Source organism: Pithys albifrons, chromosome 4 (assembly GCF_047495875.1).
Source record: "Pithys albifrons albifrons isolate INPA30051 chromosome 4, PitAlb_v1, whole genome shotgun sequence".
Classification (NCBI taxonomy): domain Eukaryota; kingdom Metazoa; phylum Chordata; class Aves; order Passeriformes; family Thamnophilidae; genus Pithys; species Pithys albifrons.
In genome coordinates, this window is record NC_092461.1 from 95,515,437 (window position 1) to 95,535,316 (window position 19,880).

At 34.6% G+C, this 19,880-nt stretch overlaps 1 protein-coding gene across 2 annotated transcripts in view; it reads left to right on the forward strand.

Annotated features, from left to right (window-relative positions):
• The window catches only part of CDH9 (cadherin 9), a 104,257-nt gene that overhangs the window by 41,924 nt on the left and 42,453 nt on the right, over positions 1–19,880 (forward strand). For both annotated transcript variants that reach the window (XM_071553152.1, XM_071553153.1), the window contains exon 3: positions 12,568–12,862. In XM_071553152.1, the coding sequence (XP_071409253.1) occupies positions 12,568–12,862 (295 nt within the window). The remainder of the gene's footprint in view (positions 1–12,567; positions 12,863–19,880) is intronic.

Consider the following 19,880-nt stretch of genomic DNA (forward strand, 5'->3'; position numbering starts at 1 on the left):
AATTCTTTAGTCCTTCAAAAATAGTGATGGAAACAAGAATCACCCACCCTGTTTTCATCCAATTAGAGGTACTGCAATTAATTTTCATTGCACTTCAGATGGCCAAATATGATCTAACTTTGAAGTGTGTAAAACAAAAAGAAACAACAACAAAAAAAACCCCCCAGAGATTAAAGTTAGTGTATGCTTATAAAAAGCTATCAGAATGTGTGTGTATATCTATGTATAACATTGTTTTATCTTTGGGATAAAAAAAAGATTTATGTCAATCCCTTTGATGAGGATAAAAGAGAACAGGATAAGTAAAATGTTACAATGATGATGCTAAGATTATTTTTAATAATTTCCCCTTCTGTAAGTATCAGTCAATGAAATGTATCAAAGTATTATGAATTAAATGAACAGTACCTATTTTGAAGCAGACAATTCCATGACATCTGTTCTTCTGGGGAGAAAACTGCAGCAAAGTTGCTTAAACAGTGATTTGAGGTCACAGAGTGAGTCAATGACAACAGTTAGATGCAGAACTACATAGCCACTGCATAGGGACAAATTGAGCATAATGGCAAGGTTTATGTGTTTGTAGAGGTCAAGACAGAAGGGACAGAGCTCATCAAGAGTAAAAATCATTTGAAAAATAAAAAAAAAATAAAGCACTCCTCATTCCTGTTTTGAATATTAGCAAAATCTCAAGTTCTATTTTAAAACCTGTCTCCAAACAATTGATGTGACCGGGGTCAACATTTCACTCCAAATGAAGTCATAGGATTATTAGTAAAATAATCAGTTTTATTTTATGTGCTGTCTGTTTTTCCAAAGTACAGAGAAAGGATTTCAGCAAAGAATGGAAACAGCATTGAAGACTCCAGTTCCCCACAAAAAAATCTTCCTTTTTTTTGTCTTTAATTTAATAGAAAATTATCATCAATAGATTCAGATTTTTATCTGGTTTAGATAAATGCAAAAGCTTTGACTATCCTTGCTTTTAAACTAACATTAGTTTAACTATTCCCTTATGCACCTCCTGCTGGGCTTCTTTTTCATTAATATTTGCATTATGAATTTTAAAAAGAAAAAAATCCCTTCTAAATTACTCCTGCATTGTTTAATATCTCCATATTAATATCATTTCATCTGATCACCTTGCAGATTCAGCTATTAAATTAAACATGCTTTCGATGAAGCAACCTCTTCCTCTGCAGGGCTTTATGCTTGGTTTGGGCCTTATGCTTTGATTTCTCTAGGCACTACTTCTCTTTTACAGAGTTTTCATCTGAAGCTCCAGGCAGTCTTATCCTGGCTCTCTTCTCAGGCACAGTCTTCATAGTCTTCATGTTTATTCAGATGGGTGCAATCAGCCTGTGGCTTATGTGAACCTGAAGTCCACCTCAAGCCCTTTCCAAACGGAGTTACACATACCAGTTTCTGTTGTGACATGAAAGTCATTACATAGTTTTGTTAACTATTGCAGCCACCACCTTGTCTTTGCCCTCATTACAATTACGACCCTCCAAACATGGTATTTTGAAACAAGATAGAAAAGAACCATGCAAGTAAGTAAGACAAATTCAATAAATACAAAATCAGTACAAATAAGAAAAAAAATTGCCCTAAAGATTTTTTTCCTAACTGTTGTTTTTCATCATGTTCTTCTTGAAACAATAGCTTCACTTAGCAAGCTACATTATCACAACACAAATTTGAGGCTTGATGCTTATTAAGTCTTGTCCTGATTAGAAACTTCTTTTTGTGATATACATATCTTTGAGAATCTGCTTCCCAGATCTTACCAAGAGTTAATCTTACTCCTATGTGTCTTGGAACAGGCACGGGGCAGGATAATTGCAGTCAGGCTGAAGAAGGCATGACATAGATAACCCTACAGTGTACTTTCACTGAGTGCTCTTCGTTTGATATGACAGTTCACATTTTCAATACAGTTAGCAGGATAGAGAAACAGTGTAACACTTTAATTTCAGTCTCTGTGTGTTTGTTGGTTTGGGGTTTTTTTATTGGTTCGTTGGCTGGTTGGTTGGTTGGTTTTTTTCTTGGTTAACTTTGCCAATAAATAAGCAGTAGCAGAGGACCTTAGTGGTGCTTTAATTCAAGCAATGACCTTACCTTCCTTCTACTACTGTTCATTTGACAATTCAGTTTTAGATAAACATTTAAGGTATTTAAAGTGTCACCACTTAAGAGCAACATTTTGAAATGAATATTGAGGAATGAAAAAATATCTTGTGAGGGGTGTACAATGTCCCCAGAATATTTAGTTTACCACTTTTGCAAAGCAGGATCTTAGGAAAAATACATAATTTTAAAGTGAAGCTTTGTGATAGAGATCATTGTGCATCAATAACTCAACATATTAATCTTTTAGGTTGAAATGCATTCATGTAAAAGTAAATATGTTTTAGGTACAGTAAATAACTTTAAAGAATTTGATTATTTCTGGAAATTACATATAGTGATTCTGTTTGCATATTTAAGGCCAAAAATGATGCTGGTCATATTGGCTTATGTCTCAACATCTTACTATTCCATTATGCTGTATGAATTTCTAAAAGTCATGCAACCTTCACCTGTAGACATTTGTCTACATATATATATACATAAATACATACATATAGATAAAAATACAATTAGAAGTAGTAAAATACTGTTATTAATGTATTCTTCAGATCACTGTGCATAACCCATCCCTAGAAATAGCATAATATTCAGTACATTAATTCAATGCAGTACTTATCTAAAGTTGGGGCAACAGGTAATCAGAGAAGTCCAGGGACATCAGATTCATAAACAAAACCAAAACACAAATCTGCACATGGGACTATTCTATTCTAAATGTTAGGGTCAGGTGGCAGGGAGTGTAAAATAGTAAAAAATTACAGTGAGTATACTGAATACTCATTCAAACCAACAACTCCAATTGCCTCTGAAATAAAACACTTGGCTAGAAAAACCATTGGTCTCCCCTGTTATAGTATTATAAGCTTATTAGTGTAGAGCTGAGCTCAGATCCATTAATTCTGCAAAGGGTAAGGAGTAATCCTTATCCATATAACAAAATCATGTTGCTTCCATGGCCAGAGCTTTTATTCTTGCATAGATCTGTGCACATCTTTTGGAACTACAGCACATTTTGAGTGTCTCTAAAACAGCAAGAGATATCACACGCACATACAGATTTCACTCACGAGCTTCTGGTGAGAGAAATCCATGGGAAAGATATCCTTGTTATTGTGAAGCCCTTAAAATAATGATGAATTTAACACCTATTCTAGGGATTGATTAAAGTGACAGTGCTTGATGTTATGGTGTGATAATTTCTGACTTATGGACAAAATTGATGACTACAGTCACAGTCACTTCCTATAAATCTGTATCTCATGTAATGGAACAGAAAAATGACAGCGTAAGGCAAACCATATTCAAACAAACAAACAAAAAAGTTTGGATCTTTCATCAGGCTGAAAACCTGTACCCCAGATGTGACTTTGAAGAGTAGAGAGAGGAAAAAATCTGTGCACTCTGAAATTCAGTTCCTTATGCAGAAGTAAGAATGCAGCCACTTTTGCAGATTTAACTACAAATTAGCATATAGGGTACAGGAGATATAGAAGGTATGTAGGGAAAGGAGGCACTTGAGAATGCAGATACAGTTTCTAGGATTTCTCCTTTAGGTATGGGGAGGCAGGGGAAATATATGTAAACTTTATCCCCATTGTCTTTGTATCATCAGAACCAAAAGACTACTAAGGATTCTGCTGAAACCTTCCTGAATGGAAACCAGATTTACTCCTACCTACTAACTCAAAATCAGCACCTGCAGCTAATGTCAGCAGTGTTTTTCACAGCATCATTCTCTAGAGAATTTCTAACAATAGACAGCTCAACACATAAGCCAGATGCTGGAAAACAGAAGATAAGGAAAGTAAATGTCATTTGCCTTGTTTAATATACAGTCATTCAGGTTACTATCACACACAGAGTTTGGCTGTTTAATTAAGTTTTTTCTGATGTCACAAAATCATCAGGTAAATACATTGCCATTTAGCACATACATTAGACTTTTGATTAGACGTATATAAATAGAAAATTCAAGCAACACATATACTGCTACTTCAATTCACCTTGAAGAACTACTGCAGCTATTAAGACAACTTTGGAGTTTTTAATTAGTTAAAATGCTAATAAAGGAGAATCTTGGCTGAGCTACTGTTGATGCTGTATCCTAGCTGCTGTGGATCTCACAAAGGTCTGAAATCATAGAGTAGAGGCACTGGTTATTATTTTGCCTGTCACTAGCACTCAGTGCAAGATTTTAGGTTTGGCTGGGAAGCTTCAAGCTCTCATTTCAAGTACACCACTTTCTGTTTTTTGGTTTTTTTTTTTTCTGTTATAAGAATGAATTTATTTTGTTTTAAATAAAATTAATCCATTCTCTTTCACACCTCCATATACATAACCTTCTTTACTTGGAGTAAGCTTAGAGTGATAATTACAGTCAAGCTTCCTGGGGTCAACTCAGTTTGGGCTTTAATACATATTGGGATGGCTTATAAAACTTAATTTCTTTCTGTTCCACAGCTTCAGAATAAATAGCATACTCTAATCACTATATATGAATAGAAATTTGATGTAAATAGACACATTGCTTTGTAGAAGAAACATTCATATGTTTTCCAGTACTTAGCATGTTTCTTCCCTCAGGCCAGGAGCTTTAGATGAAAACTGATTAAAAGATCTTTGAAGAATTCTAAAAATACAGAAATTTTCTTTGTTTTCCTCTAGTTTTAGAAAAGGTCATTTCTGACACACCTGAATAGCTTATGCTTCCCTGTTTCATCCAATTGCTTACTATTTATGCTTATTGCTTTCACATTTAAAAAAGATATAAGCATATTTGAAAGAATCACACTAAATCTTGATAGTTAAAGACACTTTGTCAGGTTGAGAGTTCATGCCATGTACAGTCCATTACTGTTTCTCTAGACATTTTCCAGAGTCAGTACGTCTGGATATATTACAACCAAAGCTCAACATTTTATAGCCATCAAGTTATTAATGTAATGCTTCATTTTTTTAATTTTATGAAAAAATACTTCCAAGTTGAAGTTAAGTTCTTTACCTTAAGCTATAAAGAAAGCAATGTTATGGAATGTAAATTCAAGGAAAAGATTTTGTAGCCAAGGTGAAGTTATGACTGAAAGGTGGCCCTGCCCATGGCAGGTGGGATGGAGCTAGGTGATCTTTAAGGTCCCTTCCAACCCAGGCCATTCTCTGATTCTAGAATGTGTGGAAGCACATTAGCTGTACCAAGACTGAACATACAATGGTTTTGTGGGGAAGGAGGAATATTTTCTATCTGAAGCATAAATTGCACACGAAATAAAAAAAAGAACAGAGATGTATTTAGACAGCTGCATCATGGCTTATCAAAACTTTAAATAGAAATACATTTGATATAACAAGACAATACTAACGTAATTCTGTTCAGTTTTCATTTTTACAGGGACAGAAAATCTTTGTCTTTTATACCTTCCAGTGAACACAGAAAGAAAGATAGATAACCCACCATAGCTCTATCTAACCTGTGGTACCCAGAACTGCTTCCCAATGCCAAGAAAAGACTCATTTTTGCATTTTCTTCCTGTCCCCCTGTCATGGTCAGAGGACAGCAAATAAAAGTAGCTGAGACAGATATGAACCTCCACGTACTCTCCTGTGTGACCAGGATATTAGAGTGTTTGAACTTTCAGGTGCTTGGGCCTGGGACTGGGCATACTCATGAATTCACTTGTCCTCCAGATCATATTTCAATCACCTGCCTATCTATCTGGTAAATTTCTGATATGTCTGAAAAAATCTCATACAAGATTTCCTACTTTAGAGCTCTGTATTTGCACCATTAGGCCCTTAAATGTGCAGGGTTTACAACTCCCACTAAAAATATGCAGATTTACTGAAAAGAATTAATTTGACCACAACAACCCCCCAACATATTTTCTTCACTTGAAAAGTAAGGCAAGAAAATTTTGTTTGTTTACATTTACTAGAAGGTATTTACAGGAAAAAGGCAGTTAAATGCCACCCTGACGTCCGATCCCGTCAGATCTCAGAAGCTCAGCAGGGTCAGCCCTGGTTAGCACTTGGATGGGAGACCTCCTGGGAATACCGGGGGCTGTAGCTTCTAGTCCTGAGGACTTCACTGTCATCATCCAAGCTCGCTCGGCCGTGGCAGATGAACCTTAGGAGTTAAAGGGTGGGGCCAGGTTCGCACACACTGTGCCTCACCTAAAAAATCTGCTGTGCATGCTCAAAGGACACACCCACACGGGCAGAGCCCTTCCAAATATTTGTTTTCAAAGCCTAGCCATGATGATGACTTACAGGAAAATAGACCATGAAATATCAGGATTACTCTGCTGGAGAGAACTGTGGGTGGAGGAAGTGGAGGTAAGATATCTGTAGTAACAGACCTTTTTCTGTACCATGATAAAGAAGCACACTCTAAACCACCTAAGTTGAAAGGATTAGTATGGTCCCTACCACAAGATAAACATGGGTGTACCCTTGCTTGATGTGTTTATGTATTTACTTCCCCTGACCCCTCTCTTCAAGAGAAATTAGACCCCTTTTCTAAATATGGGCAACCAGATAAATGTTTCATTGTATTTATTAATAAAAATCTTGCTAGTGATGAGTAGTTCTTCTTGCCCTTTTTTCTTCTACAACAACGATTATACAGAAATAAACTGCAAATAAAATGAAAGCCAAATGATGTCTGGCAATTTCGTGCTTCTAAATGAAGAAAATACATTCAGATCACTATATAATTTGGTAACTGTGTCCATTGATTCTCCCTTCTTCCATTGATTATATGTCTGCCTAACTTGAAAAGAGTTACTATTTATTAGAAAGAGCTGAGAAGATCAGCTGCACAGTTTACAGGAAATTTAGTAAATTAAAATTGAATAAGAAAGAGTCAAGTACTCTTAAACATGAGCCTTTAAGAAACTCTTTTCTAAGGCAATAGTTTTTGTTTTTCCTCTATATTTTGCTTGGCCACTCCATATGAATTCTGGAACTTGATAATTTATGAGTTATACTTTTGCTCTAAAGAATGATAATATCTTCTCTACTGTGTACAATAATAAGAGTTTTGAGAGAAGTCATTAAATAGGCTCAGGCATACTAAGAATGCACAGTCAAATAAAATATTTCTTGTAAATTAAAGCAAGAGTGAGCCATGTAAATTTATGTCAAGGTTCGTGAGAGTATCAAGATTTCAACTATCACATCACATAAAAATTCAGTTTCACAAAACTGGATAGACAGGTAAATTTGAAATGAGCACTTTTCCTATGTAAATAAAGAAAAAAAGTTTGAGGGAGCATTTATAAGTATGCCATATTTATCAGACATGCATTGTTACCAAAATAGCTGGTTGTCACTCATAACCATTACCAATGTCTTCATCTTTCATGATCCACAGGAAAAGTTATGTTGAGAACTGTTTAGCCAGCCACACAGCAGACTACAGAAAGAGAAATGTGTGCAAAAGAATATTAAGAAACCAAGATTTACAACAGTGCATCTGGGTTATGTCTTCATTCCAAGATGTTTCAAATTAATTCACGAGGATGACATTTGTTATCAGAGTGGTCACTATATACTCAATGTATTTATACTGAATAATCTAATATATTACCAATTTTTGTTTGGAGTTTATTTGGTTTTTTAGTTTGTCAGGTTTTGGTGTTGGGGGGGGGTTGGTGTTTGTTTTTGGGGGTTTTTTGTTGTTTTTTTTTTTTTTTTCTGTATCATTTACTGAAGTGTTTCCTGGTTCTCTGACCTGCCAAATGAACAGTTTATGATATGAGAAACGAAACATTTGAGAAGTTTTTGCTTGCTAACCTACCCCACTCCAAATAGAGGAAAAAAAGATCATGCAGAGTAAAAAACCAAAATACTTCAACAGGAATGACTTTCTGCTGATGGTAAATGGTGGGTATTCCCAGATTTGCTGAGTCTGTAACATGCAGAGGTAAACCACAGCAGTCAAAGATTACTTTCAATCACATGTATTAATACTGTTTTTCCAGTTTCAACATCTGAGCCTCTTTCACACTCCTAAACATACAACTAATTGAAAAAAAATCCACAAAGTGTTTTGTATGTAAAACTATTTATTGTCACTGGAAATATGATTAAGAATTTTTTTTTCTTGTTGCTTTGTCTTGTTCAGAGGAGATGATATTTTGTAAACTTACAAATTATAACACGTCACATTTTTGCATGTGATTTTGTACAGGCAATTTTCTGTAGACTTTATGTAGAATAACTCAAATTTGAAAAGCTGGTATTATATTTTATATTATAAATTCAAAATATTTAAGCAGTTTATAGAAGATGACTAGTCATAAAGAAACACAACCAGATGGGTCAAAATTTCATTGCAATATCTCCTTACAAATGGATGTCTTTATACTTATTTTGCATAAACCTCCACAATTGTATTTGAAGTTGTTCTGTTTCATAAGTTAAAAGAGTATTTTGAAATTATACAACTATAATGTAGTGAAAGGATGGCTTGATTACTCTGTTTTACACATCGAGTATTTTATTTTAGAAGATGACAAATAGCTGTACTCTGCAAAACTGGTACACAGATTAAAGGAGATTCCTCAAATGTGAAGTGCAAAACAAAACATACATAGGAATTAGAAATTATCACATGTAGAATAAGTGATAGGTTGCAAATGTGCTTTCTGTGGTCTTTGTAATAGTAAATTGGCAATAGGAGGTGAAACTTTTCATTCTTAGGAAATCACTACTCACAGTTTTATCATACTTGAAAATTCTGTTTGTCATTTTGTAGAAACATAAGTAGGAAGTTTAAAATACACATCACATTTTGAGCTGCCTGACATTTTTGTACATAGTTTGAAAAGGCAGGCAAAATAAATTAACCTAACCTCTGGGGGTCTGTGTGTGGTTGAGAAGCAGGGTGAAGGGATGTCACTGGACAGATGTGATTTTTTTATCAGAGCCATTTGTTAGCATAGAAGAGGTCACTGATCCCACTATTTCCTTATTTTTGTCCCTTCCAAGATGTTGTTGACCCTGGACTGCCAGCAGAGTTGCTCATATGAGCAGTCAAAATGAGATTGGCGAGTGAACACAATTTACATTCAGTCTGATACTCATCTGCATCTGTCTTCCTTTAGTGTATAGGACCTCTTTTTAGCAGATGACCAACTCTCAAATACTAGAAAGAGTCTTTAGGAATAAAAAATTTCAAATAATAAAATTTGCCATTTAGTAAGCAAAGTGCTAATTTTAAGTATAGTTTTGTTCTCTGAAATATTCTTTAGGCAGTAGAGCTTCCTGGGAAAAAAAACATTTAGTAGATTTTCAAAAATGAATTACACTATTATGGCACTATTATGACATTTCATTTCCAATAAAATGCTTGTTATGGAATTATTATTTCCATGTATTCTGCATATGCCTAATTAAATGAACAATTTTACTTTCTGTTCTAAATCAAGGCAAATGTAAAAATCTCTACCTCCTACTCTTTTCTTTGTTTTATTTTTCAGTTCAGAACTGTGTGATATTTCCCTTCAGTAATGAATGTACAGCTACTTAACTTTTTGAGAGCTTATATATTAATATAAGCATGTACATGACTAATGTTGGTACTATAAGCAGTTTAATAAATTACTGGTTAGTCGGTGATGACTTATAGTGAGAAAATCAAGAAATACGTCCCTATATTAAATATTGAGGTAGGATGTAATTTTCTCAGAGGCTTCAGCTGCCCTGAATTTTGTGTTAGATTATTTCCCTTCTCCTTACCCATGGGATGGATCCCTCATGGTGTACCCAGGCACAATTCTTACTCTGGCTGAACCCCTTGCCAGCTGGATGAGCATGTTAAGGAAGCACATAACAAAAGCATTGTAACAAATAATAGGATAATTTAATGACTCAAAAAAAAGCTGACTTATCTTCATGAGAAAGCTGAGTTCAGGTGGTAGTCATCAGTTCTGAGATCTGAGTCTTGACATATTTTAAAAATCTTCTTACTCAAGATAAAATAATAATATTTATGCAACAAGGTGAGTTATATCTCAAAAAGAAGGAATGTGTGCTGTTTCTTATGGACAGGAAATTGTGCTGTGTGACACATGATGCCGAAAGGGTTTTTTTAATTTTTCAATTTTCATATTTTGTAGATTTTAGGAACACAGTAGATGTAATGCTGTAGATTTTAGTGAATTAATATTTAGCAGCTTGTAGCATAAATTCCTTCTATCTCTACCCCTGCTCCAGAACAGGCAGCTGAGATCTGCCAGCTATTTAGTCTCTTCCTCAAGGTACCTGATTAAAGCATATCAGAAGAGAACATAAACATGGAGCAGCGTGACCCGAAGCCCTGGAGAGCGTCCAAGAGACCTTTGTGTGCTGAAGAAGAGGAGGTGGATGAAGACAGAGGGTCCCAACGACCCCAGCCCCAATTCAACAGGGGTGGGAACTGGGAGGGGACAGAGGTGGAACTGGACATGTGGACAGTAGTGATTGGATAGGTTATATTATAAAAGCTATAGAACTTAGAGCTTGCGCACGTCGATGTATTCCTGGATGAGCGGGGTTGCTCATTAAAGTGCCTGCCCATTATCTTGTCTCCTACAAAACTTGGCTCGGAGTCTTTTTTACAGACTTTTACAGCAACACACAAGACAGAGCCATCTGACTGAAAGAAATATGCTATATTTTGTATTTGAAATGTCTACCTTTTTTTTGATGAATCAAATATTTTTCATGAACTTTGCAATGGATTACTTAATGTTCTACATTCTGTATCAAGATTCCCATACAGTGTTGATTTTTTTTCTCTGTATTACCTGTAGAACTGGAAGTTGGCAGGAACCTTTCTTTTTTTTTTTTTTAATGCTAATAACATGTGGTGTGTAACTGTTTCAATCCACTGTTTGCAATCCTTAATAATTTTCACAGCTCTTTATTACACATATGCACTGAATATATTAAGTGCTAAAACTGTTTGGATGGTCAGTCTTGCCTCTGGAAGGCCAAAAAAAATAATCAGATACTATTTGGTGACTGGTGTTACACTATATTGTTAAAATAAAGCTAAAAATCGAAGTGAAGAATTCGAACCAAATCTATTGCAATCATTCTTCATATGGGTAGAGTAATAAAAAATTTGCAGTGGCTCAGGAGGTAAACACTGGTAGGAATACAGAAACAAGGCAAGATGTGGCAAAAAATATCTTATTGCTTTAGTGACTCTCTGGAGCAATACCTTTACTGATAGTGCACAATATTTTCTCAGGTTGATGACATATTACATATATTACATTTTTCTAGTCATAGCAGCTAAAAAGTGCTGGTATAAGATTCTCTCTGTCCCCATTTGATAAACACATTAAGGTCACTAATCTGTGTCCAGATGTGACTATAATTAAAATAGACTACAGAAACTTGTAAAAAGGGACTATGTGTCCCTGCAAATGAAATTAGAGGAATAAACTTCTGAAGAAGAGCATTATGTGAGAATTTCTAGAGACTAGGTCAGCTTCAATGGCTTGTTTTGTCTCTGGTTTTAGGTAGTTTTTCAAAATTGTGCTATATGGCAAACTAACCAGTACCTGTTAAATTCACAGAGATCAAGTTTTGAACTCTGATGAGGAGGTGGAATAGGAAAAGGCCTGTTAAACCCCTCTCTATGCTTTGAAAATTTACCTCCTAGTGTTCTTGAAAATTATTTCTCCTCTATGGAGAGGACTAGAAGAAAGGAAGCAATTAAGTGAGGTTGGATGTTCCTAAAGGAGAGAAAAAGAAAGAAAGAAAGAAAGAAAGAAAGAAAGAAAGAAAGAAAGAAAGAAAGAAAGAAAGAAAGAAAGAAAGAAAGAAAGAAAGAAAGAAAGAAAGAAAGAAAGAAAGAAAGAAAGAAAGAAAGAAAGAAAGAAAGAAAGAAAGAAAGAAAGAAAGAAAGAAAGAAAGAAAGAAAGAAAAGGGAATACAACTAGAAACATAAATTATTTAAATCAGAACACTTATAGGTGATTTGTGAAAGTTCAGAACCTCTAATCCTTAAAACCCATTTCTTCTGTGTTGTTTCGAATTAGCTGGTTGCCTTATTAGCAACCAGTAAATGGCAAGGCAAGTATTATTTCACAAACAGAACCCTGGGAATTTTCCATCCCCTGTCATCTTTACAAAGGTGAGTTTTGGTCATTTCTGGTCAGACTGTTCATGGAAATATTTTTTGTTTTGTTTTAAGTTGGTATTTTAAATATTATTGCAATATCTTCTACATCTTCCTGTGTCTTTATGAGTTTGTTTAGAGCTATTTTTTTGTGTATGACTGAGTCTAAAATTTTCAATTTGTCCAACAGTGAAACAGAAGATAACCATTACTGACTCTCGTTATAGTCAAAATTGTATGGACTTATTTTTATATACTGAATTATTTGGTCTGTAATCACAGTACATATATTTATAGAATTCTTTTTTTCTACCTCTCTGAAGCTACACACTGATCAAGATAAAGGAGATGGAAATTTAAAATACATATTGACAGGAGATGGGGCTGGCAGTCTGTTCGTTATAGACGAAAATACAGGAGATATTCATGCTGCAAAGAAATTGGACAGAGAAGAAAAGTCCCTGTATGTGCTACGTGCCAAGGCTATAGACAGAAAAACTGGAAGACAAGTGGAGCCAGAATCTGAATTTATCATTAAAATACATGATATCAATGACAATGAACCAAAATTCACCAAGGACATGTACACCGCCAGTATTCCGGAGATGTCTGGAGTTGGTAGGTAAAAACTTACCCTTAGGTAAAATACAAAGGAATTTAAGCTGATTTGGAATTTATAAGTAATTTATTATTTGAGACACTTCCTGCTAGCTTCTCTGAATATCCCTGGAAAAATTGCTGTTGCCAGTAATGTATCATAAATGATTGGTCACTGCTTTTATTCATTTGTTTCACCTTCATCCATTTTTTGATCCTTTTTTCCACATTGCAAGCTACTCTTTGCTCTTTAAAGCCCATCAGAACCATCAAGGAATGTAGCATATATGGCTGTCTTATCAGTTACTGCATGGTTTTGCTGCAGCTGGGAATATCACTCAGATAAAATGTATCATCTATATATTTTAGAGTCTAATTTATGAAAACTTTCCGTACCTCTAGGCACAAACATCTTTAAGCATGTAAGTATGTAAATCAATTAATATATTGAAATGCTAAAAAAATTATTTCTTAAAAATGTAATTTTAAAATTATTTTTTCTCTTTTATATCAATATTGATTGGGGGGAGGGTGGTTTTGGCTTTTTTATATGAACTTGTCTCTTTGGTTGTGATTTTTTTTTTTATACCAGACATATGAACCTTGTACCCAAAGAATGAATTGGTTTTGTCTCAAAAATATCTATCTTCATGGATAAAAACTTACAGCAATTTATAACTGCTGCACTGAAAAGTAAAAATATGGTGTTACATTAGAAGTTATGTGAGAAATATATCATAAAAGGAAAATAATTTTCTTAGTTTTGTTTAAATATATAAAGTGATAGATAATATTCACTGGCACATATTCATCAGAAGTTGTCACAGTTGCCTAAGTGTTGTACTGTCTTGTAGGAGAGACAGTCTCTTTGAAAAGATGAGTAAGCATAAAATACATGGGCTATGGGAAACAAATAAGTTCTCAAGAGTTATTTCTTTGTCATGAATTACTGAAATGGGTTGTAAAATCAGCATGGGATATTGGCATAGCAGAGAGACAATAAAATACCCATTGACTCTTGTGATTAGTATGCATCGTCACAAAATAATTTCTAGAAGCTAAGAATTATCTCTGAGAGCAGTAGAAGTATAGCAAAACATACATTTATTTTATTATCATGATATTATAAATTATTACCTATACATATTTAAAATGTTATATTTCATAAATATTTTATAATAATAAAATATTATTTTAAAATAATGAGAAGGGACCACCTACACTACTATGTGTAAGATGAAGAGCCCAAAAATGCTTCTTTTAAAGACACATGGAAAATAGAGAAATCCTTTCCATTCAGGGATTTCTTTGGCAATAATCACTGAAAGGTAAATGTTGTCAGTTCATTTGTCGTATTGAATTTTAAATATATTTCCAAGGAAGGAAGTCTCTGGGAATAAATGGGACAATACCCACAGTGTCTCTGTTTAACCTCATCACTTAGTTCGCCTTCATTAGAGTCAATGGAGAAGCATGGATAAAAGAACCAAAGAAGATGCAGTGCTTTGGCATTGCATGAGAAATATTGTCTATGAAATGTCTATATTTGATGAGGAGGATGGTAGTAAAAGTGCCATGATGTACTTTAAACTGAGGACTTGTCCACTAAAGACCCAAGTAAATGCGAGTTTTACTGTGAAGAACAGTTTATATCCTTTTTCCTTGGGAAAAAGGATATAAACAGTAAAATAATACCTTTGGCTTAAATATGAAGGCAAAGATCTGAGTTACTCTTTCCTCTGTTTAGTTGACAATTTCGTTTAAGGATATTAAAAACTACATTGAAATGGGAAGTCATATCATGTGAATTTGTGTGACTGATAGCAATTTTGTAATATTTAAAATGGAAGAGAATAAAATCCCAAATCCAGACCAGTCCATTCTAGAAACAGATATTCTCTATTGCTGAAGTCAGTCATAAGAATGCTAATTCAAGAGTCAGGATGTACATACACGTGAAAAAGGGTTATGAACATATATATTCCTTCTTGGACTCCATTTTCTATTCTTCTAGATAACAAAGTTGATGCCATAACTGGAGAAAACAACTTAAAAAGAAGTCCAAAATCTAAATTTCTTAGTTTGTTCTGTACTGCGGAATTTAAAATGGAATTTGAAATTGGAGAGTTCTGTTAATTAAGTCACATAATGATAAAATCTTAGGATATCCTGAGTTGGAAGAGAATCTTAAGAACCACTGAAGTCCAGGTTCTGGCCCTGCATGGGACATCCCCAAGAATCGCAACATGCACCTGAGAGCATTGTCCAAACTCTTCTGGAACTCTTGTCAGGCTCAGTGCTGTGGCCACTTCCCTTGGTACCCCGTTCCAGTGCCCAACCACCCTCTGGGTGAAGAACTTTTTTCTAATACCCAACCTAAAATTCGCCTGACACAACTTCAGGCCATTCCCTCAGGTTCTGTTACTTGTCACCGCAAAGAGATCAGTGTTTGTCCCCTCTCTTACCCTCTTGACCTCTCTTACCCTCTTGAGGAAGTTATAGTCTTCCATGGGGTCTGCCTTTAGTTTCCTCTTCTCCAGGCTGAATAGAGTAAGTGACCTCAGCCACTGCTCATACGGCTTCCCCTCAAGGCCCTTCACCATCTTGGGTGTCCTCCATTGTATGCTCTCTAATAGTGTCCAAATATGATTTCTAATTTCTTTCTTTTATTATGACACACAAAACTACACACTGCTTGAGGTGAGGCTGCAGAGTTGAGCATGACAATCACATTCCTTGACTGACTGGACTGACTGTGATTGGTCCTCCTGGTTGCCAAGTCAGGAAGTAAAAATATTGATTGAGCAATGCATATTAGGGATACTGCTACTGTGAAAGTAAGTGCAACTGAAAGAAAAGGACAGCAAATATAGTGAAAATGTAAAGAGAAAGAAAGAAAAGAAAAGAAAGAAAAGAAAGAAAGAAAGAAAGAAAGAAAGAAAGAAAGAAAGAAAGAAAGAAAGAAAGAAAGAAAGAAAGAAAGAAAGAAAGAAAGAGAGAGAGAGAGAAAGAGAGAAAGAGAGAAAGAAAGAAAGAAAGAAAGAAAGAAAGAAAGAAAGAAAGAAAGAAAGAAAGAAAGAAAGAAAGAAAGAAAGAAAGAAAGAAAGAAAGAAAGAAAGAAAAAGAAAAGAAAAAAAGAAAAGAAAAAAAAGAAAAGAAATCACTAATGTCCATTTCAGAAAACCAGAAGATTTCAGGGAAAAAAAAAAAAAAGGTGCTTTTTAATTCTCTGTGTTCCTCTATAGCAAATAAGAAATAATAAAAGAATAATAAAATAAACCCAAAAAATTTATCATCTTTATTGATGCTATCTCAAATGAAAAAGTCTATGTATTCTTGTATTACTGGCATAAATACTTCAGATTATGAGAGGTCTTTTTTAGAACAATATATAGATAGATTTTTGCATACCTAACCAAGGAAATTTTCTGACTGGAAATGACTAAATGGTTACATTATACACACTTAAAGAAATAGATATAATCATGATAAACAAGTCCATGGGAAAATCTCTGTTTCTTCCAATTCCTTATTTCGTCCCAATTTTTTATCTCAAAACACATTTTTCCCCCTACTATTATATTTGTTAGGTTTGCCAAGTCCAGCAAATATGACAGCAGATATTTATGAAAGCCCAGGAAAATGTCACTAAGTTTGAGAAATTGAAGAGGAATCATCACTATCAATGTTTCCAGCTGCGTGTATATCTGCTATTCAAATTGCATATCATACTATGCATTTCTCAGTGTGTTACTGACTGTTTCTTGGAATAACTATGTATAGAGCACTCAAGGGAAAATGGCAAGTCAACAACTCTGACAGAATGTGTGATTTTCAGTACCAATGAGCAAATCTCAGTCATGTTTAACTAGTTTGGTAGTAGAAGAGTGAAAGCATAGCATGGATTTTCAGCAAAACTTATTCAAGCCCGAGGGAAATATGAATGCTTATTTGTGCACTAGTTTGTTCTGTCATCAAACTATACATCAACTAGCTTTGCTATGTCTAAATGGGACCCAGTCCAACAATATTATGGGCATACCTAAAATGCAGTGGGGCAAAGTTAGTACTGGAAACAATCAAAGCCACTGAAATGAGCTGACTGCATTGTCATTTCAGATAAATTTTATGGAAATGATCATGCTAAATGTTCTCAGTGATATTAACTTAAAACATTAAATGAGAAAGTTTAAAAGATTCTAAAGCTCAATAACATGAGATTTCTCATTAAAATCATTTACTGTACTGAAGAACTGGAGGGTAATAACTGCTGTAGCTATATTTTCGAAGACTAGTAGAGTTCACTGGTAGAGTCCTGAGTTTTATGCCAGACTTGGTAAATAGGTTCAATAAAAAATAATAAAACTGAGAAAAAGACTCTAGATAAACCCATAAATGTTAATCAAAATGTAATATATAAAGTAAATTTATGACAGTTTTTCAACATTTTAAATAGATAGAATACCAAAGCTCTAAGGTACAGTCCTGGTCACAATGAAGAACAGGTGTTTTGAAGCATGACCTATTCTGATTTGCCTATCAAAAAACCTTCAAAGAAGCTAAATACATATTATGCATCATGAGAATATTTTTTTCATATCCTCTTCATATACAAGGAAAAGTACAGCCTTGATCATATGTAAAATCTACTAATTTCATCTTCAAGGTTTACATGAGTATAAGCTATGGTCCAAGTATTTTTCCAAGTGAAACATGATTTCTAAAAGTAAACCAAAATAAAATAAAATTAAAACTAACACTACCCCTTATTTTGAAAACCTCTTACTAAGAAAATTTTAAAAAGGGAGGTTAGCAATGAAGTGTCCTGTAGAGTTCAATCCCTTTTGGCACCTAGATCAATATTAAATCCCCCATAAATCCCCCATACCTTCTTTGCTAACTTTTGTTTCATTAAGCATCTTTAGCATGCAACTGATAAGTATTTAACAACATATTTTTAATCTTTGCATTGATCCTATTAAGAGAAGGGACAATGTCTATTTGAACTTAGTAGTCATTTCTTCAAACTTATTGCTTCTTTCTAGATTGTGTAGATCTAACCAAAGACACCTAACGTAGTTCAGGATTTCTACATGACAAGACTTGTATAAGTATAAAGGAGTATATTTTAAGTGGTTAAATTTAGAACATATAACTTTCCCATTATACTACTTTTATTGAAAATAGAATATAAGAGGTTTTCTTTAGCTGCTCAGTGAGATTTGATAGAAGAATGTTATATATGAAATGTAAATATGGCCATTTTCAACTCAGGCATACAGGATTATATTGTGACTAAACATGCATTGTATTTAACAGTTACTCTAAATAAATACATATATATAAAAGATTGTCCTAGTTCAGCAGGAGGGACCAGCTAACCCTGTGTGGTGGTGATCAAACCTGTGTATTCCACCCCCTCTATTCATTCCCCAAGGACAATGGGCCATTAGCAGCAGCTGCCCAGGGAGCCATTATCACTTTCACACCCAGCCTGAGGGGGGCGGAGCTGCTAATGGGCCATCAACAGCTCAACACCCCCTGGCTCCCAGAGTTAATCACCCATTGTGTGAGTCCCCGCCCAGGGGGAGGGACTGAGAGCTCCCTGAGGGTACATAAGGGGTGGGTAAGAAGACCTCGGGAACCTCTCGTCGGATCCAGAGCAGCAGCAGGACCTTGACAGGAGGAGATCCCCGCTCTCGCCCAGACCACAGCCCTCGCCTGCACCAACAGGTTTTTCTTTTCCTTTTGCTCTGGACTTGGGGGAACCACAGGGGTCTCAGCACAAGGGCAAACAAACCCCCTTGGGTTTGCGCCCCAGGACACTGGGTTATACTGCTGGGGTTTTGTGAGTTGAAAGCAATCTCCCTTGTGTGTCAGTGTTGTTATTGTAATATTATTATTAAATTTTAGCTCTGACTTATAATCTCTCTCGTGGTGAGTTCATTTCCCCTGCTGGTTCACCTTTAAACCAGCACAAAGATGTACACATGAAGAAAAGGAGAGATGAAATAGCAGTAAAACACATGGGGTAATATGTGTTAGCATTACCATTTTCATTACTGTTAGTGCAATAGCATATACTGAAACATCAATTAGAAGTCCCATTATAATTGCCATTTTTTATAGTATCTCTTTAGAATCCGTAATCATCTCAACTACTACTGTATTTAAGTTAGACTGCGCTCCATTCTGATACTCTTTTTTAGTTACATCATGTTTTCAACATCACATAGTCGCAAACATATTTCTCAAGAATAGTTTCTTGTTTTCTATAGGAAACTCTTACAAGAACAAGTAGTCCTTACACTAAAAAGGGAAAAAAAAGGGAGAAAAAACCCCCAAAACTGAACCAAATGCAGTCACCATCACATTTTCTATTTTTGAATTTGCTTATGTCAGTAACCATTAATCTACAGATGTGCATAAACAACTAAAGGAAAGCAGCTCTCATCTTTCATGTTTTAGCAGGAAATAATTATATTTTCTCCACTGCATATTTCCCCTAGTTTCAGATGTTTATAAAAAGAAACGATGTATGACTGTCTTGACTTTGAGATGAGCTTATGAAAACTACTTTGCTAACATGCTAAATTTCAGAATGCTAATTGTTAATGTGCACTCTATTTGAAAATGAATTATTGAGTTCGTTTTAAGAGAAAGATACATTTCAAATAAATATTTTATACACAGGGTCAAATTTTACATTATGCCACTAAAATATAGAATTAGAATTCCTTTTAGTCAAAATAAGCATGATGACAGTAATTCTGCAGCTAGAATACTTTTTTTCCCATTTACTACTATAATTAAAGAATTTCAAAACCTCTATAACTGTCAGAATCAGCATAGGGTTAACTTTTTCAAAAGCAGAATTTTTATCTCAACTTATGTTCTTTATTATTATCTTACATGGAAAAAAATCCCTTTAAAAAAATATAAAATAAGAGTTCAACACCCAGTAATATTTAAAACAGCAAGGTGAAAAAGTCAAAAAACCTCTATTTGTTAAATAGTTAAAAGTATACATCTTTCCAGG